Source organism: Arabidopsis lyrata (genome assembly GCF_000004255.2).
Source record: "Arabidopsis lyrata subsp. lyrata unplaced genomic scaffold ARALYscaffold_2, whole genome shotgun sequence".
NCBI lineage: Eukaryota > Viridiplantae > Streptophyta > Magnoliopsida > Brassicales > Brassicaceae > Arabidopsis > Arabidopsis lyrata.
Window position 1 is genome coordinate 4,604,829 of NW_003302554.1, and position 23,235 is coordinate 4,628,063.

The 23,235-nt window shown below is 37.3% G+C and overlaps 4 protein-coding genes across 5 annotated transcripts; all 4 read right to left on the minus strand.

Annotated features, from left to right (window-relative positions):
* Positions 1-2,503: 2,503 nt before the first annotated feature.
* On the minus strand, positions 2,504-4,172 carry LOC110230609. Its single transcript, XM_021033923.1, has 5 exons — positions 3,490-4,172; positions 3,341-3,406; positions 3,119-3,184; positions 2,856-2,921; positions 2,504-2,716 (listed from the first exon to the last, which is right to left on the minus strand). The coding sequence occupies exons 1-5, from the start codon at positions 4,069-4,071 to the stop codon at positions 2,642-2,644; spliced, it is 855 nt and encodes a 284-aa protein (XP_020889582.1). The 5' UTR covers positions 4,072-4,172; the 3' UTR covers positions 2,504-2,641.
* Positions 4,173-4,231: 59 nt separating this feature from the next.
* LOC110231006 lies at positions 4,232-5,425 on the minus strand. Its single transcript, XM_021035560.1, has 2 exons — positions 5,314-5,425; positions 4,232-5,204 (listed from the first exon to the last, which is right to left on the minus strand). Exon 2 carries the CDS (start codon positions 5,197-5,199, stop codon positions 4,309-4,311), a length of 891 nt encoding a protein of 296 aa, XP_020891219.1. The 5' UTR covers positions 5,200-5,204; positions 5,314-5,425; the 3' UTR covers positions 4,232-4,308.
* A 788-nt stretch (positions 5,426-6,213) lies between these two features.
* Positions 6,214-6,582, minus strand: LOC9324307. The gene has a single exon (XM_002888198.2). It carries the CDS (start codon positions 6,487-6,489, stop codon positions 6,214-6,216), a length of 276 nt encoding a protein of 91 aa, XP_002888244.1. The 5' UTR covers positions 6,490-6,582.
* A 648-nt stretch (positions 6,583-7,230) lies between these two features.
* LOC9324308 (protein SABRE) lies at positions 7,231-21,661 on the minus strand. 2 transcript variants are annotated; one of them, XM_002888199.2, is made up of 23 exons: positions 21,269-21,661; positions 21,078-21,189; positions 20,683-20,949; positions 20,333-20,595; positions 19,905-20,124; positions 18,933-19,103; positions 18,750-18,827; positions 17,699-17,950; positions 15,310-17,418; positions 13,033-14,833; positions 12,744-12,841; positions 12,140-12,496; positions 11,255-11,373; positions 10,779-11,025; positions 10,174-10,398; positions 9,790-9,929; positions 9,294-9,366; positions 8,989-9,090; positions 8,738-8,908; positions 8,339-8,650; positions 8,087-8,254; positions 7,623-7,980; positions 7,231-7,489 (listed from the first exon to the last, which is right to left on the minus strand). In XM_002888199.2, the coding sequence occupies exons 1-23, from the start codon at positions 21,337-21,339 to the stop codon at positions 7,380-7,382; spliced, it is 7,824 nt and encodes a 2,607-aa protein (XP_002888245.1). In that variant the 5' UTR covers positions 21,340-21,661; the 3' UTR covers positions 7,231-7,379. The 2 variants fall into 2 exon arrangements, with proteins under 2 accessions (XP_002888245.1, XP_020865613.1); XM_021009954.1 differs by lacking the exons at positions 20,683-20,949; positions 21,078-21,189; positions 21,269-21,661 and having other exon boundaries at positions 19,905-20,119; positions 20,333-20,429.
* Between the last annotated feature and the right edge of the window lie 1,574 nt (positions 21,662-23,235).

Below are 23,235 nucleotides of genomic sequence, written 5' to 3' on the forward strand. Positions count from 1 at the left end.
AATACATAAATATTTGACTATTTTTATTTAATAATTAGACTATCAAATTTGAAAGTAAAAACCTAGGGAGAAAGGAGAAAATTTGAGAAGAGCGGCATGTTTCAACCTACGGTTGGAGGCTTCCACAGCTCCGCCGTCAGTTGGATTTAAGGTTTTATATGTTTCGCTTTAAGGTTTTAGTGGTCATGAGATCCTTTCATAGCCATCTTTTGATTTCAGAAATCGGTAAAGAGGAGAATCAGTGATGTGTTCGATAAATCCAAAAGCAAAGGCTCTTGGCAACAGCCCTCCGGCTAATCTTTCATCTTTGGTGATGAGTTCAAAGACCATGAATACCTCAACATATGTCCTTTATAATTGGGCTATATTAATATCTATGTCCAGGGGATGAGAATATTAAGTTTCTATGCATGAAGATTAGGTAATTAAACCTCTCTCTTCCCGACATAAATTGTGACGAAAAAGCCCTTACAAAACCAAAAAAACGAAAACAGTTATAGCTTAGGTGCGGCAGCATTAAATGCTGAGGATATCTTGGAAGATATCGTCCGCCGGCATTGGAAACATAGAGATACGGTAAATCATTGCAGCTGATAAATGTTGGGTTGCGGGTATATCGAATATAGACGTTTGTCTATTTATTAGCACTATATCCTCTTTGCTGCAACAACCCAGTTCTATCACTCTAAATAGCTTAGCTTCCGACATCTTTAATGCAAGAGAAAGATAAACACACAGAGACATCAAAGCTTAAAGGTAAAAGTAAAAGATCTGGGTATAACGTACTTTATTATTGATGTTCAGAAGAGTGAATTTTTTAAAATTTAGGGTTTCATAGTTAAGAATAACAAGAACGCTAACAACTTTTTTATTGCTGAAAACACTAGCAGGTAAAAATGGCGTTCGTGGTGAGATTGGTCCCTGGGAATGGAAAAAAGATGAAAACGGCTTTTTCGAACACGTCTCACATATGGATGGGTTTGCACTAGGAGTACGCCTGCGAGAGCAAGATGGGTTTGCGAAAGTGGTTATGGCGGTAAAAGAAAAGTTAGCACTGCGTCCTGAAGACGATATCGAGTTAACGTACCAGTGGCCACAGTGGATGATGGGCCCTGATTGGAAACGTGCAAACCCGATCGACATATTAGACGATGAGGACATGACTCTGTTCATGGCGATAAGGGCCGATCTAGATGAAGTCCATCTGCGGGTCAGGATTATACGAGGTGGGACTGAGCGAAACGTTAATAGTTATCGGAGTAACATGGATCTAAGCGGCCTAAGTTCAAAAGAAATATCCGATAAATACTGGAATAGCGCAGAAACGAGGGCTGTCTGGGGAACCGCGCTAACACGAATGTTACTGCGTAACATTTCAGGTGAACAACTTATAACTAAATTCCTAAATATATTGCAGTAAGAATTAGAAGCTAATGATATTAACAGGTTTTATTACAATGTAATCAAGAATATATTTTCAGCTCTAAATCAACAATATTGGCGGATAATAAAATTAGTAGATAAATTGGTTATCTACTAATAGTAAACCTGTTACAGGTAACGCAGACAGTATGACAACAATGGGGAAGGAGAACGAGGTGAACATAAGTAAAGGCGGTGAGCAGCGCAACACGTATGAAGGGGTAACCATAAGAGACAACATGGAAATTACAGGCGGGACTAGCGGGATGCCAAAAAAAGTAACACACCCAGGAGCATTTACAAGCTTAAAGGGAAAAGAGAAAGTTGTTGAAGACGAGGAGAGGGAGAAGGATCGGTTATTTGAAATGTGGCGAAAAAACCAACAAGAAGAAATGTGGCGAGAGATGTGTGCAACCCAAATGACCCTAGGTGGAACTCAAACAAATGCAACAAAAGTGGGCGACAAAGAGAAAACAGCGAGGGTCCTAGATTTTGGAAGTAGCGACCAGTCAAAGAGAGATCCAAATGCTGATTTGCGTCTAACTCTAGCGAGTTCAGAAGCACTAGCTGTTGGGCCGCCGGTGGTCGCTTTATCGTCAAGCGATTCAACCTTCAGAACGCCAACCTCGCTTTCGAGAAGCATTTCTTTCAGTACCGAAGACCTAATGGAGGATAGTGACTCGTCGAACAACAACAGCTTATCGCAATTAGGTATATTAATGAATAATCAATATATTATCCGCTATTTTGTTTATGCACAATCAAACAACCATAAAATGCTTTAAACTGTAGGTGACGAAACACTGGCACACTTTTACTCTGATCCTGATGGCCCTGTGATTATGGATCCTCAACCTATCACAATGATAGATAAAGGCAAAAGTATCATGATAGAGGACGGGTTATCAACTAAAGAAATAGGGATGCCATCAACTAACACAAGAGTATCCGAGGTACAGAGGAATGAGATGATCGTGAAGGATACACCCGTTTGAACGGTATTCTATGACAGAGATGCACCCCCATATTTCGACGATCCAGGGGAGGAAGGTAACAACACCGCCTGCAACCATGTCAGCACCCTGCAAAACAAAATAACCACAGTAATTGTTATCCAACGAAAGAAAAAGAAACAAAAACACATTATATGTTTTGATGCTAAGATAACTATTACCAAACTAATGACATAACAACTAATCTCTTAGTTAACAATCGTTGCCTACAAACTTACCTGCGGATGAGCAATCAGACCTGGGGAGGGGAGATCTTCATCCATTGGGACATTGTTCTCCGGCTAGAACCAAAAAAAAAAAATAATAATAATTAAACAGTGAGGGGGGGAATGCAAACCTGGTTAACAAAACTCCATTAATAACAACTGTATAGATTAAACATTTTACTAACAGTTACACCACTATAACATAGCAACTAACCTCTGCGTTATCTTCAACAACAGACTCTGTGGGTGGGACAACATGACCTGTAACATTGTTACCGCCCTAAAATTTTTTTAAAAAAATTAGTTAAACAACAATAAAACACCGTCACAGCGTCATTGTATGTTTGAAGGTAAAAGTAAGTGTTAGCATCTACCTATGATAACACCAAATATCTGAAATAACTTAGCCAAATACCACCATAGACAACTCGCCCACATTTTACTAATAGTTACCCCAGAAAAACCAAAACAACTAACCTCGGGGTTATCTTCATCAACACATTCTGTGGGGGGGACAACATCAGCTGTAACGTTGTTAACGCCCTAAAAAAAATTTAACAAACAATGTTATAAAACAATAAACACACAAAAAAGCCTCAAGGTATATTTGATGATAAAATAACAGTTAGCATCTAACTAAAAATAACACCTAAACTATGAAATAACTTAGCCAAAAAACTCCATTGAATACTCGCCCACCTGAGAATTTTGGACCACATCGCCAGCATGGAGAATATCTTCACCCATTGGAACAGCATTCTCCCACTAAAAACAAAAAAGAAAGCCATAATCAGGAAATTAGCCACCAACCCACAAAAACAGAAATTAATAAGAAAAAAAAAAATTACCCCCGCCTCCTTGCAACCAACACAAGTTGGAACCTTCTCAGAGTAGAAAGATAAAATTTCATCCACAGAGGCCTCGACATTAGAAGTTCCTTCGCGGCTATGAGACCGAGCATGGCCACGGGAGGGGCGGAGAGGATCAAATCCAAAATCATCATTACCACCATTGGAACCCAGACCATCAGAATTAGAAACACCATCGTTACCATTGTTGGCAGCCTTCTTAGGACGAGTAGACCCACTGACATGCTCTTTCGAGGTTTCGCCTTCAATAACAGTGTTTTTAGTGAACCAATCAGTCACCGCGGCAATGATTTTTTTCGCCTGACCTTCAAGTTTGGCATCCAACAAAAGGGAAATAGACTCCAACGAAAGAACCCCTGAATTCCCGCCTTCCTCAGGGATAGGTCTTTCTTGTCTGCTCCTAACACCACCGTTCTTAGTTAGTTTGGCAGCTTTCCTAGTGCGACTACCATTGGATTTACCACCACGCTTTTGTTTTTTTGGAGCCAATTTCAACTGGGATGGGATAACTCCACCATCAAACATGTCATTCTTGAAAATCAGACCCTCACCTAAAAACATCAGAATATTATCGACCTTCTCATCTTCCTCATCATCAGACCAAGACAAATCTTCCTCCGGATCCAACACAAAATCAGGACAAATAATGGAATCAACAAAAATCTGCAAACCAACCAAGATAATAATACCAGATGGCGTTAATTTGTTTAAGTGAAAAAGGCGTTAGTGATTAACAACATAATTATCGGAAACTTGTACAAAATATACTGATAACAATCTCGATAAATGTTAACAAAGTTAAAGAGATAAGTACATTACTGAGCATTTCTTATCCAACACTTTAGCATTCCCTAGCTTGAAAGGGACAGACTCTCGAGGGGCATCTTCAACATCGACATCGCCGGCTTCAGTTTCAGACTCAATGATCTCATCAATTACAGGTCCATCTTGAATAGATGGAGCTGCCTGTAAGACAACCAATTGCAGAGCGTATAACAACCCCTGAACGCTAAAACAAGTAATTGCTAATTGTTCAATTTCCCTCTCTTTTATCGACTTAATCATCATCTCGAAAGAGAGACGGCCCCAAGGGTAAGCAAGAAATGCATTCACGTCCTCAACCATTTCGGCGTGAGCTTTAACAATCTTAGGATAATGAAAGGTAGGGACAAGGAAACCATCGACAATCGCTAAGCAAGCACATCGGATCCTCATATCGGCATCGGAGATAATCCTTTTCTTCAACATCGTAATAGCCTGGTCTACAGTTACATCTTCTTCAAGGCCAAACAACTTACTGTAAAATGGAATCGTCATCCCCGCAGTGCCTTTCTTCTTTTTCTTCTTCAAAGCCGGATACTTCCCACAAGGTAAACCCGTAACAATCTTGAACTCTCTCAAAGAAAAACGAATAGGAATTCCGGCAAAGAGCACCCAAATCTCGTTCGGCTTCGCCACCTCCAACTGTCTACCCAATATAAAAATCCCAAAGCTCGCAGACCAGGCGGGTTTGTTAGGAAACTCCAATAATTGACCGAATGTGGATCGAGAAAGGAACTGCCGTTCACCATCGTCGAGAGCGTTGAAGATAGAGCAAAGGGTTTTCATCTTATGATACACATTAACCCTCTCGCCGCGAGGCTCGTGACCAAACGCAATCAACCGGGGAGGAAGCAGAATCGGAGGCATCGGTTCTGAGAAAAAAAAAAAACTAGTTACACAACAATAAACACGGCGTTCAAAGCTTAATCAAACAGAAAAAAAAACGATTTTAATTACAAGAAAAGAGGAGAAGAACAAAACCCAGATCTGAGAGATAACCCTTTGCTAGAAAAACAGAACCAGAGAAAAAGAAGACGAGAGAACAGTTTTGGGGAGTTGTTTCCTTTTTCTCTCTGACTGAAAACACCGTTTCTCCTCCTCATATATGATGAGAACAAACACGACGGTTCGGAAACTGGAGAAGAAAAAAAAAAAAAAATTAAATCGCACATCTCCCCAAAACAATATCTCGCAAAATCTTCTCCTACCTTTTGCAATGATACAACCCTATAATCTAAATACAATTCCTTTGATGCTATAGGGGTACATGCGTCAAAAAAAATTGAACAGAAACGATGGAACAGTGTAAAAAGGATGGATTTAATTATCGGTTCCTCTATGCATATCCCCTGATATTTCCCTTTATAATTTAGTTGAGTTATGGGCTAAATTGTGGGTGAGTGTTTCCTATTATTTAGGTGTCAGTTATTGTTTGTTTACGTTTATTTAAGTTGTTTAGTGTTTACGTCTGTGAAACTTGATATGAAGAGAAATTTGTGTTTAGAAAATAGTTTTAGTGTTCTTGTAACACAACTATTTGGCTTTGAAGAGGGACCACCTATCATTTGGCCTTGTCAAACATTATGGAAAAGACATTTTTCTGTTATATTTGGTGGTCCACTGTTTGGGCTGAGTCTTTGTCATAATTTCTTATGAACTGATTGGATTACGATTAGTTGTAGGTTTTTAGCAAAATATTAAGAAAAAAACACAGTTCAACAGAAAATTCTCTTAACTGTTGGAGAGATGACGAGGACAACAGCGAATATAATATTTTATTAGTCACGTGATTAACACTTCTCACCATTTAAGCGTCAAGTTGAGCAAATGGTAAAAGATAAGAAACACAGACACATAAATATTTATTATTTTGCAAATTTCTTAAGTTTGCTTCATACATAGAAACCAGAAAAATCCATCGCAGTAACTTCGAGGCGCGATGTATTTCTCATGAGAATGGTTGTCTTCATTGCAGAGTTTTCTGCAAGCAGTCTCACATAAAGGAAGAGTTGCATTGTTAGAAACTTTCATGCATTGATTCGGAACACAATGTTTAACACACACTTCCACCAAATTCGCGTATGTTGAAACCATCATCGTAAATAAAACTACAATCATCAATACACTGCATATCTTTTTCATTGTTTGAGCTGCCATTGCTTGAAAGTCGAGATGAGTTTATGAGTGTTCAAGCCTATTAGAATTTTGGTTGTGTTATATAGCAAACAAATTTATAACAAGATGACTACGTTTAGTTAGCTTTATGTAGATTATATACTTTATATAGCAGAAGTTGTTTTATCCAATCTAAAATTATTTATTTTGGAAGTCTATCCGTTTTTTTTGTTTCGATTGCTGTTGGCGTCCAAACAATATATAAATCATCTTTGATTTCTTGTTATAACTTAGTTTTTCTGTTGTTTTGGCCATTCTACAATAACTAATTTTTATCATAACATATCTAAATGTCATTTTGCTATCTTTTTTTCGTAACTAGATGATTGATGTTACTATTTTAATAATGTGGAATACATAAGGTAGTAAGCAGTTTTATTACTGGAACTGATAATTATGGGTTTATTTTACTTTTGTCGGTATGAAGTCCGATAGAGTTCTGAATAAAAAGTCGAAACACTGCTGGAATCGACCCACATTTCACAGATCTTTTAAGGAATTAAGAATACATGAAGTCGGAAGCGCTAATGTGATTATAATCGGAGGGTTAAAAATGTGATTTTCTCTTTCCAAATCTACTAATAATCGGACTCACTTGAACCGAAGTTTTTCCAATAGAGACGTTGATTCTTTTTTGCCCAAATCGAATAGACTATGGATTGCCATGCGATTTTGCCGACAAGGCACACTCTCCTAAGCTTTGTGAACTCGAACGAAATGGAATGACTGAACAAGTGAACTGTGGTTTTAATTTATACTCCAATATACCAACGTCTGTACAATACTGTTGATCTATTTCTCTCTCTCTCCTAATATACTTTTTTTTTTCTCCTATTTCACCGGTGGTAACAAAATTTGGTCAGAATGAGTTTTTATTCGCGAAAATCTTCGTATGGTGAAGATCCACTTGAATAACCACTTTCAAATGCAGTCGTCTCTCTTGGAGATGATGGAAGTGATTCTCTTTGCTGAGATGTTGAGCCTAAGGGAAAAAAAAAACATACAGAAAAGCCAAGTTAATGAACAGTTCTTATTTGGGAACAGCTAAATGGCTGGGATCTTTTTAGAAGTATTTCAAGATATACGGTCAGAGTTGAGGGTTGTTTTCTAGTCACCTCTTTGAGATCTTGGACGGAATTTTTTAGTGTGCCGTCTGATGAGTCTCTTAGCTTTTGTTATAGTTAATTGCCGAGCAAAAGGAGAGAATTCTACATCACTGTCACTCCAATCCCCGTGGAAGTCATTCTCCGCTTCACCTCTCATAGTTCTCAAGACAAATGCTTTGGCCTTGCGTCTTTGGGTGTTGAAGAGTCCTCGAATAGAAGTAACAAATCCATCACCTGCTCCATCACTTTGACGCTTAAACCATGTGACTTGTTGATCAGGTTTACCTGTTTGATCATTATCACTTAGATTCAGGTCATTGTCAGTAGACTCGCGATTGTTATTTGACTTATCTTTGAATTTCTTCCCCTGAAAATTTGAATGGAAAGAGACTATATTAGCTTGCTTATCTTGTCCACATAACCTAAACATCATCTCCAAGAGAGACGACTATTCAAGCATGATATTTTCTGACCTGCATTCCAGTAACTGACTTCAATACTCCCCAAATTATGTGCTTCTTAACACGGGAAAAAAGCCTTCTCCAAGTCCCGGTAAACTCAACACGATGAAATGTATCCATCAACAATTTGAGGTCGTTTACAACAAATCTTGAGCCCTCATAAGTAACTAGAAGCTCCACCTGAAATGAAATGATGTAAACCGATTTAAGCAAATCAATTTCTGAGATTCAATTTAAAGTAGTTGTAGAAACTAGCTTACTTACCTGACTAATTTTAATGTTGTGAAACTCCATCATCTTTCTAGGCCTAGACTTCTTCTCCTCGTGTGATTTTCCAGCCTTCTTTTCTTCATGAGAAGAGCGGCCAGACTTGACAGGTTTTATCTCTTTGACCTTCTGTTTAGAGGAATCCTCCTGTTGTTCAACAGAAGATGACACGGTGCAAGAGTGAGCTTGTAGAACGAGTTCATTAGCTACGGGTTCTGCCACATTTTCTTCCCTATCGAAAGAAGATGTTCTTCTCAACTCCGGAGCTGACCCACCAGTGCTAGTCCTGAGGCATAGAATATTTGATTTCTGCAAAGAGAATGCAAGTAAAATCAGAAAAAGAATAACAGAAAATTCGTCTAAAACTTTGAAGTGCAGATAAAGGTGAAAGCCTACTTGAACAGAGTCAGCATTGCTTTGTGACTGCACTGCGGCAGAAGCAGAGAGAGCTGAAGAACTCATCCGAGCTGCTTCAACATCTTTAATGGCGTGTCCAGAAGATTCATGACCTACTAACCCTTTCTTTACACGTTTTGAACCGGCTGTTGTCGAAATTTTCCAAACTTCCTGCAGGAGACAAGGAACCAATATAAACTTAATTTAATCAGATTTTCATCTAAATGCTAAATTGTGATGTGATTTGTGACCTGTCGACTTTGTGAATCCTGCTCTTCTTCTGGGAAGAAATACTCCCACATCATTCTGTACATTGTCTCTGTTAAATGAATTCTTAGTGGATAAATCTCTACCTACAAGATTTGCAGTAATTATCAGACAAATTTAACACTCACACAGAAAGCAACGAGAGTTCAGTTAAAAGATGTTGTAACACAGCCGGTTCAGTAACATAAAATCCACTAATACTTGAATCATATATTAATTATAACGGTTATGTTTACAAAATTCAGTAACGAACAAATGAAGAGAAAAAGAAAGAAGAAAAGATACTTACATGAAAAAGCTCAAGGGGATAATGTCCATCTTTTGGTGCTCCTTGCTTTGCATCCACACGTAGCATGACTTTCCTGTAAATAAAGTTATAGATCACTTTTAATGAAACTGAATTAATCGGAACTGATACAAAGTTTAAGTGCATCAAGTAGAGAGAGGAAGTACACTCCCAAAGTCAGAACCAGTATCAACGATGATTTACATCGCACATTCACACTAAATAGGATCCTTTATATTAACTATTTAGGATGAAAATACAAAACAATGTGCATTTTGCCAGAAGAATTCTTGGAAAAGATGACGCTTCAACAGGTAATATGTCACTTTTCAACGTGACATAAGGACCAATCAATATCATAGAAAGGATGTCTCTTAACACAATGTGAAAAGATAGTTTTTGTGACGACTTAAAGAAAGCACAAGACCAGATCATGATATCAAGTATGTAATATGGGAAATATACAAGTACTGTAAATAAGCATGTAAGGAAAACGTACTTTCCCCATTCAGGTGGAGGATTCCATGCTGATAAAAGCATATCTGACTTTGCATTTTGCAGACAGTTCCTAACAACAAAGTACTTGGTGGTGAATCGAGCAACACCAATGTCTTTGTAGTCCCGATCAAAGTCATAAATCTGCATGTATAAATCCAATTAAATATGTACTGTCTTTTAATTTAAACAGACTGCATACATGCAATAGACCAAGTCAGTAATTAATTAAGTAGACTATGAAAATTTGTAAGCAAATTGCTCCGCAAGTTACTCTCGGCATTCCATACTCTAAAGACTAATTAGTATGTGAATAAGAAAATGTGATTATTTGATGCTACCACTCTAAAGGCACTGAACTAAGAATAGACAGAATGCGTATACTTACCATGTCATTTATCTCTGCCTCAGCAAAGGATTTACCATCTACAAGCATGCTCCAAACAACCTTATTAATTTGTAACGAAATACACATAGCATATGATGGGCTTTTGTTCTTCTCCTTCTCCATTATTCGCAGCTGTGCAGCCTTCTGCAACGCCATTCTTAAAGATGCAGAAGCCGCCTTTCTAGACTTTTGTGCATATGTGAGCTCTTTCTTTAATCCTTGTACCTAAAACAGACCAGCAAAATTGCAACATAAACTTATATATTGTCACCACGAAATAAATTCACAGAACCACTTTCAAGAATAGAACAGAAGCCAAACAGAAAGCTGATGCTTAGGAAGAACAGAAATCTCTAACACAATAGTTGCATGCCCAGCACCCATTAGTTAATGAAACAAGTTGAAGCAACAACCAAAGAGTCATGAAGTAACGTTTATGCCATCAAAGAACTAAAGTTTGAATGTCGTCTCTTCCTTTTGATTCATTGGGTTGTGAGTGGGTGGCGATGTGAAAGATTAATGACTAATTTCGAGGTTAGCTAATTATACTTCACACTATCATCATAATTTAGCATCTAAACATACTTCTTTCTGTAGAGTCTTACCAGTATGGATCTTCTGGTACTAATCATCCACAATTCACCTTCCCTTTCGATATGTGTGTCGTCCATATTGTCGGAACAAGGAGACAATTTCCTAATATCATCAAGAAGCAACTTTCGCCCCCGCTCTTTCTCTTCAAGGTTGATTTTTGCAAGTTCCACTTCTTCAACACCATACGGAACTACCTCATCAGCCTCCTCTTCCACATCTTCATCTTCCGTGGGACATTGGAGACTACTTTTCCGAGGCCTGGATCATAAAAGGATCTCCTCAATGCTATAAAATGCTCAAAAATAAACAGAGAACAAAATGTATTTGAAGTTTAACCCTAATCATCAGCGAATTGCAGTGACATGGATTCTAAAAATCACTTATGTTTATTTCAAGCTGGTTACAGCAAGAAGCAAAAGAAAATGAACAAAATTGGCATGAAAAGTGTGGGTTACCCCTTTCACTTTATTCAGGTTTTAATACTCACTTTGGAAGCCTTGCAAAGAGAAGGTTGGTCAACACATCCAGCATAACTTGGAATTGCCGAGATGTCATTGTAGCTATTATATTGTGCGAATTGAAAGTAAGCTCTTTTAGTGGTTTCACCTACAAATGCATAATTTAGAATTCAGTTAGTTAGAAGAAAATAAGAATTAGGTTATTTCTCTGGAAAGACCCTGAAACGAAAGAAACTTATTATGTTAGTTACATAAAGGTATCAATTACATGTGTACATCAACTGATTTACTCCTAACAGGCGAAATTTAGTGGTTCATAGAGTCCTTCTAGTTTATACAGAGAATATTTTCTATCAATGAATGTGATGTTGGATTGCTACACATGACAAAAAAAAAAAAGAACATGACGTCCAAATTAATTGCACGCCACTTCAAAGAGTTTAAAACTTATATCAACTACCAGAATTTAGTGCTATATTATCACATCTATTAACTACGTTGCATCTGCTCGCATGAGCCAATCCAGAAAACATATGTTTCAGAATATTGTCATTATAGTTGCAGTGTCAACGAGCAACTATAACTTTTCTACAATGCACAAGAAAGAGACGAAACATGTCTCTGTAGACACTGCCCTTGTATTTGACCTTCAAATTCAATAAAGTTGAATACTAACTCATAAACAAAAATGTCAAAGTATAACTTTTATTATCTGGATTGTGTTACCTGAAATTTTTTAAACTATACCTAGTATTTACCAATCCAATTTGTAGCCTTTACAATGAAAGGAAATTAATCATAGTAGAAGCCAAGAGCATAATTATATAAACAACTGAGATTTTTCTATGCCTACTTTTGGAAGTTGCTTTTGAAAATAAATTTTTGCAACAAACGCTATAAGGAAAAGGTGTTACCTTTAGATCAGGGGTTCCACCTTTGTGTCTAGTATACCGAAAATACATGTCACAAGGCATGAAAACTCTTTCAAGTAGAGCCCCAGTACGCTTCACTTTTGGGGAGTTTCTGCGAATTTTTGGGAGCCACTGCAATCCAGCACCTGGGTCAACATCAGTGGGAGCAACATGGGCTTGCACATGCTCTAACATTACAGAAACTTCCATCCGTGTCCATGTCATTTCAGGACTACATTCTGGAATTTTGACACTTCCAGTGCCAAGAGCCTGCTCAATCACTTCCACACCAACACGCATAATGGAATGAAACGATCGTGCTAGGACACGACCGCTAACAGCAGCAAGCAGAAAGCGACCCTGGTATTGATCAAAGAGAGGTTTATCAACCAGTCAGAAATTTCCTTTTTACACCCAAGACAATAACAAAGACAATTCTGTTGGTTAATAATATTCATCATGCAGCTTATCCAAATAATATATTTTTTCTGCACACTGCTCGAATATATGACTAGAGAAGTTTGAATGCAAGTAAGGTAAACTTATTCAGCCAAGACTTAAAGTGTTACAACGCTCTAAAATTGGCAATGGTGTTACAATTACTTACATTAGCTTCTTCTGAGTGAAGATTAAACTGTGGCTCAATGACATTCACCATGAAGTGACGAGTCCCTTCTTCCTCAGATTCAATGGTCTCAACTGTACCTGGTTATACATCCAGGTCAAAAGTTAAAGTAAATGATGCATTGAGATTATATTAGCAAGGTCTCTGCCACTCTCCTAGTTGCTATATTCTTTCTAGATTTCTATTATATTAAGAGATTCCCGTTACTTAATAAAGTTTGAGTAAGATGAAGATAAATCACAAACAGACAATGACCGAAATCAAGACATACCAATGTCATCTGATTTCACAATTTTTATTGAGTGTGACGGTGATGAAGGGAGGTTTCTTCCAGGGCTTGCAGAAGATCTCGACATTTCCCCTTGATGCGTTTCTGGACAAGATTCCTTTTGGTTTTCTTCAAGAATCTTCCTCTGTGTATACTGACGAGAAGGAGAAGGTTTAGGAGGTTCAAATGCTTTTGATATTCCACCAACAAAAGACCAAACAGCATCCCTGTTCTCTATCGTCCACAGGAGTTTGAGGCCGTAAACAAAGACCCGCTGACAGTTGTCAGCAATAACAACATTGTACCCGTCATCATCACTAGGATCTGATCGTATGTGTTCATCACTCTCACTTCCATTCTCAAACTCAGACCGTACATATGTCATCTCAAGATTTCTTCTTCCAGCCTCTTGCCATGCCAATAGTCTCTCAGGATCTGCTTTTGGGGATTGCCTTCTGATGGTAAAATAGTCAGAAGACAAAAGAAACCCTTCATCGCGATGCTTTTCATCCCTTTTATGGTCCTTCCCAGATGGTACTCGGTCTATCAAAGCATCCTGAGTACTTTTCCTCAAAAACTGAACACTTCCTGGAATGCAAGGATGCTCATCTTTATTGATAAAAGCTTTCGGCACATGAAGGTCAAGACCCTGATATACAAGGTCAAGCGCATCCCGCTTGCATTCAAATGTATACTTTTGCTTCCCACGACTATAGCATAATTCGTATTTTAGCTTTGCCATGTTAAAGGTCAATCCTCTGGCAGGGTCATCAGAGTCCCAAGGCATGTATTTTATCAGGGAAGGTGTGGCATCTACACGGAGCATAAATTCTGTCATCACCTTATCTAGGGATAAGTTTCCTGATCTTGCAGCTCTGGGGACGCCAAACCTAGGCCATCTCGAGAAAGAACGCAACTTATGAGGAGGATAGTAATTCAGACCCCAAAACTTAAGTATCCATGCCAAATCATGAGCTCCAAGATTCATAGTTGGGGATGCAAGAGGAATGCTGTCAGGCTTGTCTTGCGAACTGTAGACGGTTCCAACATCTGTTGGAGGCTCAGTACTTGAGGAAGACTGGTGGAATTTTTTGGGTCTAAGGGAGAAATTCCACCGAAGCGAGAGTGATGTTGATCTGAATGGATCAAAGACCTTCTCACGAGGCTTTCCTTCAGCTGGAAATGCATATAGGTAATGATTTAAAGAATTTCCAGATTCGCAATCCCAGTCCATTGTAACTTCGAGATTAAAATCTGGGGCTTCAATAAATGCAGCTCCAGAAGCGCGGACTGGAACTTTTAAAGAGTGTCGACTAATCAAACTCTCTAGACTGCTCAATTTTATCTTAAAGTCTTTAGCATTGACAAACACACGACCATCTGACTGCTGAAGTTCAATAGGACCAGACACTATTTGAAGTTTGTCAAGACTCTCATATGGATCAGTTGTAGCAAGAACAGACCACTTTGATTCAGAAAAAGATAAAGTGATATTGCCATGAACGTAGTTTCTCATATCATCCCACCAAGGTAAGCTTCGTTCTTTTTTAATGACTTGTACCATATCTGGATTCCTATGACTTAGATTAGCTCTACGAAGAGCCACTGTAAAGGCATAGCTAATATCTGCAAAAGCTGGTTCATATCCAACCCCAAATGAAACTTCTCCTTTTTCAAAGTGTATCCGCAAATCTGAGTAGGTCTTCAACGGCGGAGTTGTGCCACTGGCTGACCGGAACATTTGCACTTTTCTCCATCTGCCGACAAAGACATCTTGGGAAATTTGGGGCTGGAAACATGTTGCCTAGTTTAAGAAAACAATAACAAGCAGTCAAATAATCATTTAATTGAAGATCAACATGCTTGCATATATATATATATATATAGAGAGAGAGAACGATAGATTTTCTCTCTGGATTTTAAGCACTACAGACATGGAGGTTGACCTATATTCACTTTCAATTTCTTTACATGCTTTGTCGGTGCAAATATGATTCATTGTGCGTGTGAATTCATCGTGAAGACGAACTAAAATACTACATTTATAAGGGATCACAACTCCCTACAAATGCACAACTACAGATGTATGACAACTCGTTATAGTTCAAAGAAGAAAAGATAATCCAAACGAGTATGCAGTGGACAACAAGAACACAATATTGATCTCTTACTTAAGAACAAACAATAATCACAGAAAAAACATTAGCGCAAAGTCTAATCATAAAAGAGAGGTAATATAAATAATACAGATGGAAAAGAAAAACAAGAAAATAACAATACCTGCTGAGCCAGCACAATACGACCTTCACATTTGCCAGAAGTGCCAGAGAGGAGAGGAAGTGTATAATTTCTTAACTGAACTACCAAGCTTCCAGTATTCAAGTAAACATTGCTTCCATATAACCGAGAAAAGGGTATGTCGTTTTCTTCACAAATAGGATCAAGCTTCTTCAAGACTTCTATCAAACCAGCATCACCACCAAGAACTGCCGTCAAGCTTAAATCAAAATCTGTGGCACAAACAGAAAGAAGAGAAGTTCTAGCAGCACTGGGCTTAAAACCTGCTTGGAATCCCTCCCTACAGGCACCTGAACCCTCTGAGGGAGCTAAACCCTGACACGCCTGATAATATGATTGAAACGACCGTTTATGAATCTCTTCCTTCACTTTGTTAATAGCTACAGGGTCCTCAACATCAATTTCAACCCCATTAAAAAACATCTTTCTTTCATCTAATACAGCACTTGTTTCTGCACCTTTAGGAGACTGACCAGCTTTGTGAATAAAATCTTCAAGGAATTTCAATCTGACAGCCAACTCGCAGGCTTCTTTCTTCACCAGCTGATAGTGTTCATCAAGCCAACCCTGAATTGGTTCTTCCTCAATATCTGCGGTTAATCTGCGTATGCAAAATCTTATGCGGCCAAATTTTGGACTAGATTTCTTAGGCTTTGAGCCTTCTCTCTTTCCTGATAAAATATGTCTTCCCTTTGCTACAGATATAAGTCTCAAGCCTCGCAACATCTCTTCTATTGAATCATCTATGGCACGCAGCTGTAGTTTGTATGGCATACAAATATGCACGTCAAGCCCTTGTACTACCCAGTCCCAAGGACCACCTGTCAGTACAGGGACTGCATCAGGCAAATTCAAAGTAGCAGTAGGGATTCTTGATATTTGCATTCTCGTAGTTTTAAATACTCGAGATCCATTAAAAGCAAGCATAAGCCCCTCAAGAAGCACTCCTATACAGGCATTCTCAGAAAAAATTGACTGTGCCTCCAACTTAACCTCCACCCCATCTCCTACCTCAGCTGATATAGTCAACGTTTCCACATCAATAGCAAACATAGATTCCTTTTTCTTCTGCTTGTCAACAGAATTGGACTGATTTATTTTTTCACTCAGGCCACCATCTTTCACACTAGAGATGCCTTTATTGCACCCCCCTTCAGGTTCTTTATGCCTTTGTGCATACACCAGGGATCTCAACCGCAAAAACAGTTCATAAAATGATAGATGGACGTCAGGTTCCCAACCCAGCGAAATATGAGTAGCACTGAAGAGAGAACAGACATCAATTTCATTAAGACCACCTGATCGACGTACAAGCTTCGCGTTGTGCATATCAAACAATATGACATTCGAACAAGGCTTATGCTCCTCCAGATACTCCTGGTAGATGGATTTTGCCCTTTCCAGTTCCATTTGGGTTGAGTGTTTATCCTTGTTGAGACAAAAGCTAAACTGTGATATTTCAAGAGAGACCGAGTACTTCAGTCTTTTACAAGATTCAGGAGCAGTGGACAGAATTGTCGCAGTGCGTGGTGTGCCGTCAGCCAGTGAGCTAAATGAAACCCGACCACCTTGTGATCCATAATTGACAGATTTAGGATCGTCAATAATTGTATTATCCAATCCTGTATCATCACAGAAAGTTACACAGCAACGTTCAAGATTCAGGTTCACAAGCCTAGTTCCTTTCCCAGATGCTTTGGATGGTTGCACACCACCACTCTTATTCTTCGTTTTGCCAGCAACAGATAATGTCTTAAAGAGAGCTTTGAAGGACATAGCATTTGTTATGAGAGATTCAACGCGCTTGAAAGAAAAATAGATACCCATTCCAGTTACATCTACTGAGAGTACCAATTTACTTCTGAAACCAACCTCGTCAGATGATGTCCTATCTCTTCTTCCCCAATCCAAGCTAACCTTTGCTATATGCATCAACGAACCAGAGTTTGGCTCTATTCCGAAAAGGTGTTCTCTAAAGCATTCTTGGTACTCATCTGCCAAATGCAGATTCAATTCACCAAGTTCAACATGAACTGCTGTACCCAGACTCGAAACATTGTTTGCAAACACATGTGATGATTGCGAACAAAACTGCATAAAAAACACCAAGAACAAATAGTGTTTAGCATCCTAGTAAAACCAATTCATATGTTGAGCAACAAAATAAAGAACTAAACAATAAAGCATGTAAAAGGTTTATGGCCCTATCACACAACTACAGATTAAGTTCGGTTAATGTATAAAGTCTAAAATTAACCAAAATTATGTCAGATAATATCTAGTACAAGATACAAATAATGGGATTTACAGCACAACAATAGCTCTGATTCATGTTCAACCATTACATATATGCATGGATAAGGTTACTTACATGATACAGCGGCAAATCTTCAGTACCATATAGCATCACTGTCATCTCCGGGGCTGAAACTGTGCCTGTCCACATGATGGCCTTCATATCAGCAGCTTTTGTTTTCTCGACAGTGTGAGTTTTTTCTTGAAGCACCAGTCTTTTCTTTTTTAGAAAATGAAGACGCAACCATGGCTGTAGCCTAGAAATGAATAGCTTACATCTGGTACCTCCTAGCTTTATATCAACTTCAGCTCTGATAGGCAGAACCGGCTGAAAATAGAAAGTAACCATCAATATATAGCAACATACACATACATGGTTTAAACAATATAACTCAAACTAACACACCAACATAACATACTGTCCGTTTTACATAAATGCATATTATACAAGAATAAGGTACTTTTCCTTTATGGTGATAGGAAAGAAAATTGTCAAGTATGTTAATTAGATCGATCAATATTTTGGAAATTGAAAGAGTCCGTGATCTCATAGGAAAATTGAAAAGTCAAACTACAAACAGAAATCTAAGTATCAGAGCTTACTTATCTAAATTGAACTCCACTCTGGATTATATATAAAACAAATCACATATCTGAAGCTCAAAACTGAAAACACTTATCTACGTTATGAAAGATAAGGAAAGTACCCCAAAGAGGTATGAAAAGAAAATATCAGGAATGAAATGTACAAGCTGATATAGCATATAACACAGAAATGCAACTCTTATAATGAGTAGGACCAATAAACTCTTAAGTCAAAAAACATGTGTACTTCAAATGTATCCCGCAACAGTTCCAGCATCGGTTCTGAAATTAATTCTGAAGCTACTAAAAACCTCATCTACAAATGAACTCTCATATTTTCGTGCTGATATACTTTTGTTACAATGATAAAAAAGAACAATGATGAAATAAAGGACGAAAAACACTGCGTTGCAGAAAACATGTCAATCGAATTTCAACTGTAAAGGTGCAAATAAATAGGCCTAACTTTCAAAAGCCAGAGTATTGAGTCAAAAGCAAAGAACCTTGAAAAATTGTAATATATAATGCCATGGCTTTCAAACCTGAACTGGGATGTAGATAAAAGAGACCACATCAACTTTCATGATCTCTAAAATAGAAGACTCGGCTTCTCTAAAAACCTGTAAGGAAACACGAGAGCATAGTATCAGTGGAACAATACTGAATAATGAAAAAAAAAAAAAAAAAAAAAAAAAACTGAAAGAACTTCAATAACAGGATCATACATGAATCTCACTGAGTTCCATCTGAACATCAAGACGTGTACTCTCCCCTGTGTCTTCAAAAGATTTTGATTTAACACTCCTCAGTTGAATTCCTGTGATGTTGTTCTCAGCAAGAAGATCATGTTCTCGATTTACACATCTGATATCCAGTTTGGGTAAACTGAAGGAAACCTGCTTGATATGACCAAACCATCAGTAGACTTTGGATGAATTCTTCTGATGCTTCATGCTTAAACATCATATAAACAGAGGACACCCAAACGTAACAACCCAGTGAAAATGCGAAGAGAAATCATCGATAACCTATAAATGCGGCTAAACTACAAATGAAGGCTCGCATTTAAATAGTTAGGTATACAGAATTCAATTTTCTTTAGACGTTTACTACAAAATAATTCAAGAAAATCATAACCATTTTAAACTAAAATCTAGAAAACCTGCTGTGCATATTGCTAGATGTAGAGATCCATAGGGAAAACTATACACCTATCATTGGAAACGCAAATAAAGGTCATTGCGGAATTAACCGAAGGTCTATATTGGCCAAATCTATTCCAAAACCATCAATATAAATGGAATGTAGAGATAAAACAATTCCAATGGTAATTACTCCAAACAAATAGATGCTATTGAGCAGCAGATCCTCTAAAAAGATAGCATCTAGGCTGATGGTACTACACAAGAATGTAGTTAAATACTATAAGTGCAGTAGAACTTCTCTCAGGATATTATCAAAATTATCGCCAGCAACCAGCTTAAAGATGAACCATTGAAATACTATTGATAAGGTTCAATAGTCTCTACTCTAACATATCCATATAACAATGAATTAACTTTCTATATCAGAGTAATCTTTTCAATATTGCAGACTCACAGAACACACTTGAAATCTTTGGCCAAATAATAGAATATAAAAAAGTTACAAAACTATGCAAAGAAAGAGCCAAGTCATGTTCCATTAAGCCAACTGACCTTTTCAGGAAAAGACGGAGAATACTTTGCAAGTGCTGCCAGCAGCTGATGCTCTTTATGGGGTTTCTTCGCAGATGAGACAGCAGTAGCTGACGATTTAACTTCGTCTGAACGAGCTGAAGCTGATGATTGTTTGCTCTTGGGAAATGAATCCTCGTCAAAATTCAGAATTACATCTCCAGATGTAACTTCCACGTTTCGTACAACAATGCCTACTGCCCTAAATCAGTAAAAAACAACATAAACAATAACAACAGTGAGCAAACCACTGATTCAGTATAAAGTTAACATCTGTAACATAAGAGCACAGCCATCTTAAAGGCCACAGAGAACTCTAGACACTTCAAAAATTTCCTAAAACAGTCTACAAAACTCATCCATTTAAGGAGGATTTACTTCAAATAAGAATCAGATACCAATGAGGGTACCTGTCATGTCCAAACTCGGAAGAAAGAGAAAGTTCGTCACAAAATAAAGCAGCAGCGGATCTGTCTGGAGAGGCAGAGGACACTTGGGAAGCAGGACAACTTTCAAAGCTTCCGCTAGATGACTGATCAGAAATTATGCGTGATTCACATAAGTGAACCAGGATTGGTAGAACATTCAACTTAACATATAGATTTGGCTTTGTCCCACCATCTTTATTTATATCCAACTTCAGTTCCTTGACTTCCACAATCACCTTTGGGGTCTGCATTTCACATAGGTTGTTAGAAAATGGTTTCCAGAGAAGTCCCTACTCAAGAGCAGTCTGGAATTTGGATCTCAAACCAACTACCTTCACAACCATATCTGCGACAGAGACTGAAAGAAACCTTGCAACATTAGCCACCACCATCCACTTTCCCCTGCCTGAAGTACGCGATTTCTGACTTTTAGCCTTCTGTAAATTTGTTGTTGAAGTTGATGACCTCATCACAACTTCAAAATCAGATATCAAGACTTGCATTTTCGGATCTCTAGAAAGAAAACCAACCCCAAGTTTCACCAAGGACTGGCGTAAGCTTAGTTTAATTTCACTAGCGGACACCGACTCAACAGCACCCTAGAAAAAAACACTCAAATCAGCAACAAATCATCCTTAAGCTAAAACTCCGTCGCCGCAGAAACTCATTAGCAAATAACTATAGTCATTTGTCTCAGTAGAATAACTACAACATGTATAGTACTCACCTTTTTAAACTTCACCACAACATCCTTGAGGCATTTCCAACCGCCAACACGAAACACAACAGATGCTCCAAGCACTCTACTAAGCATCCAAGCAAATAACCTGGAACAAATTCTGAACCAAAATTGAAACTATAAGCTACTATCTACTTCGATTTAAACTAATTTGAACTTGTTACAACAGTAGAACTCACATGAAGATCATCCACAAAACGATGGAAACAATTAGAAACCCGAAGAAGAACTTCGCAGGTGAAGCAGCCATATCCACCGCCGCAGAGAGACAACCAACTCCGCCGGATTTCACTAACTGATTACTCAACCACCGTCGGCACTAAAACAAACGATTTCTGAGCAAAACACCATTACACTTCCCAAGTCCAAGAGATAAATCCCTAATTGTTTCAAAACAGTCAAAATTGTGAGACTATAGAGCTGATGCCATGGAAGAAAGATCCGATCCGCGAGGTTTTGGAAGTGTGATCGCTAGAGAGAGAAAGAGAGAGCGAGACTGTTTGGCTGGTCTGATGGATGACCATGTGTGACTGGTGACGATGGTCGATGGGTTTAGGTGGGATCTAGTGTGGTAAGGTGTATTGTAAACTCTGTGGTGTTATTGGTTAAAGACGTTTGAGATGTCTTTAAATTTAATTTCTAACTGTGTCCCTTGGGAGTCGAATTAAAGTGGTCAGAGAGCTAAAACCTGTTTAGGCTTTTAGGTGACTCTTCTAGTCTTTCTTTCTTTTTTTTTTTTTTGGTAGAATTATTAATTAAAATAGAAATGAGAAGATTTATGTAATTTAAAGTTATGGGTTTTTTTTTTCTTATGGTTTCGAAATTTATTTTCCTAAGTAGTGTAATTCGTTTCAAATGTAAAAAATCTTAGCAATTGATAAATTAATATACCTTAGTAATTTATGTAAGAACATTTGTTGATATAATTTAAGAACGATAGTTTGCAATTTTTATTGTGGCTGGTGAAAGAACAATAAGAATAGAAAGAAAAATGATTGGAAAAAAAAATAATAATAACCAAAACGAGAAACTAAATAGGACATGAAAATTGAACAAATGATTATGCTAAATCATAAATGGTAACCAAAAAGTTGAATAAATATTTAACAAAATAATCATTAAAAATCATTTATTTTATTTAGTTTATAAAATTCTTTTATAATTAATGTTTTATATAAATTTAAAATAAAATCTAGTAAAAATTCAAATATTTTATTAAAAAATTCCCTTGAAAGCATTTATTTATTTATTTAAGTATAAATACTAATTTAAAATAAAGTCATAACATTCATTTAAATTTAAAAAATTGACAAAAAAAAATTAGATAAATCTATATTAAAAATATGGAAAATATTATATGTATTAATGTAAATAAAATCTATTTTAAAATTATTTAATAATTAAAAATGAATTTTATAATTTTGTTACTCTTTGTTCCTCTATAATTTTGGGGAGAAACAATTTTGTTCAATAAAGAGGAGAAGTGTAGAACTCACATGTCTGAAAATAGAACAAAAATTTCTTACAAATGGTAAATAGAAATTGAGGAACATGACATTCCTATTCATTATTTTCTTCAAAACTGGTTAGTTACCCGTATTACCTACGGGTTTATGTGTTTAGTTATCGCTAAAAATAATTTTAAAGTATTATTTATATTAGTTCTATGTTTGAAAAATAATAGATTGTATTCTATATTAAATATAATCTAATGTATTAGTTCTAAAGATAAATACAATTTTCAATTATAATGTTTTACGTTATAAACGTATAAACCGCCTAAAATTGTGTAGGCGTTGATTAGGCGTTTTAGGTGGTAGGCACTAGATCACCGCGTTCTTAGCGTCTAGCACTTTCTTGAATATTGATATATAGTAAACATAGAGATTTAGCAGTTTAACCAAGTGGTGAGAGTCTACTCGTTTCCACTTCAGGATGATTTTGTGTAGGCCAAAGATAGATTCTCCTCAAATGTTGACTCCTCACATTTTTCTGTTTTTTTTTTTTTTTTTTGTAAATTGTGTCTGGCCACGTCTCAATTTTGTGTGTGATGATGTAGCACTCATATGGGAAGAGTTGATTGATTACTATACACTTGCAGTTTAACATATGGTAAAACCTTAAAGTGAAAATAATCGCACATCTA

Excerpts from the sequence above, each read along its gene's own strand:
- LOC110230609 (XM_021033923.1), bottom strand. The coding sequence starts at position 4,071 with ATGTTTTTAGGTGAGGGTCTGATTTTCAAGAATGACATGTTTGATGGT. Across the intron at positions 2,922-3,118 it reads TTGATGAAGATAACCCCGAG|GGCGGTAACAATGTTACAGG; the intron begins GTTAGTTGTTTT and ends AAAAAATTTTAG. Across the intron at positions 2,717-2,855 it reads TTGTTGAAGATAACGCAGAG|CCGGAGAACAATGTCCCAAT; the intron begins GTTAGTTGCTAT and ends TTTTGGTTCTAG.
- LOC9324308 (XM_002888199.2), bottom strand. The coding sequence starts at position 21,339 with ATGGCTGCTTCACCTGCGAAGTTCTTCTTCGGGTTTCTAATTGTTTCC. Across the intron at positions 14,834-15,309 it reads GTATTGTGCTGGCTCAGCAG|GCAACATGTTTCCAGCCCCA; the intron begins GTATTGTTATTT and ends TTCTTAAACTAG. Across the intron at positions 8,909-8,988 it reads AGGATTCACAAAGTCGACAG|GAAGTTTGGAAAATTTCGAC; the intron begins GTCACAAATCAC and ends TGTCTCCTGCAG.
- LOC110231006 (XM_021035560.1), bottom strand. The coding sequence starts at position 5,199 with ATGCCTCCGATTCTGCTTCCTCCCCGGTTGATTGCGTTTGGTCACGAG.
- LOC9324307 (XM_002888198.2), bottom strand. The coding sequence starts at position 6,489 with ATGGCAGCTCAAACAATGAAAAAGATATGCAGTGTATTGATGATTGTA.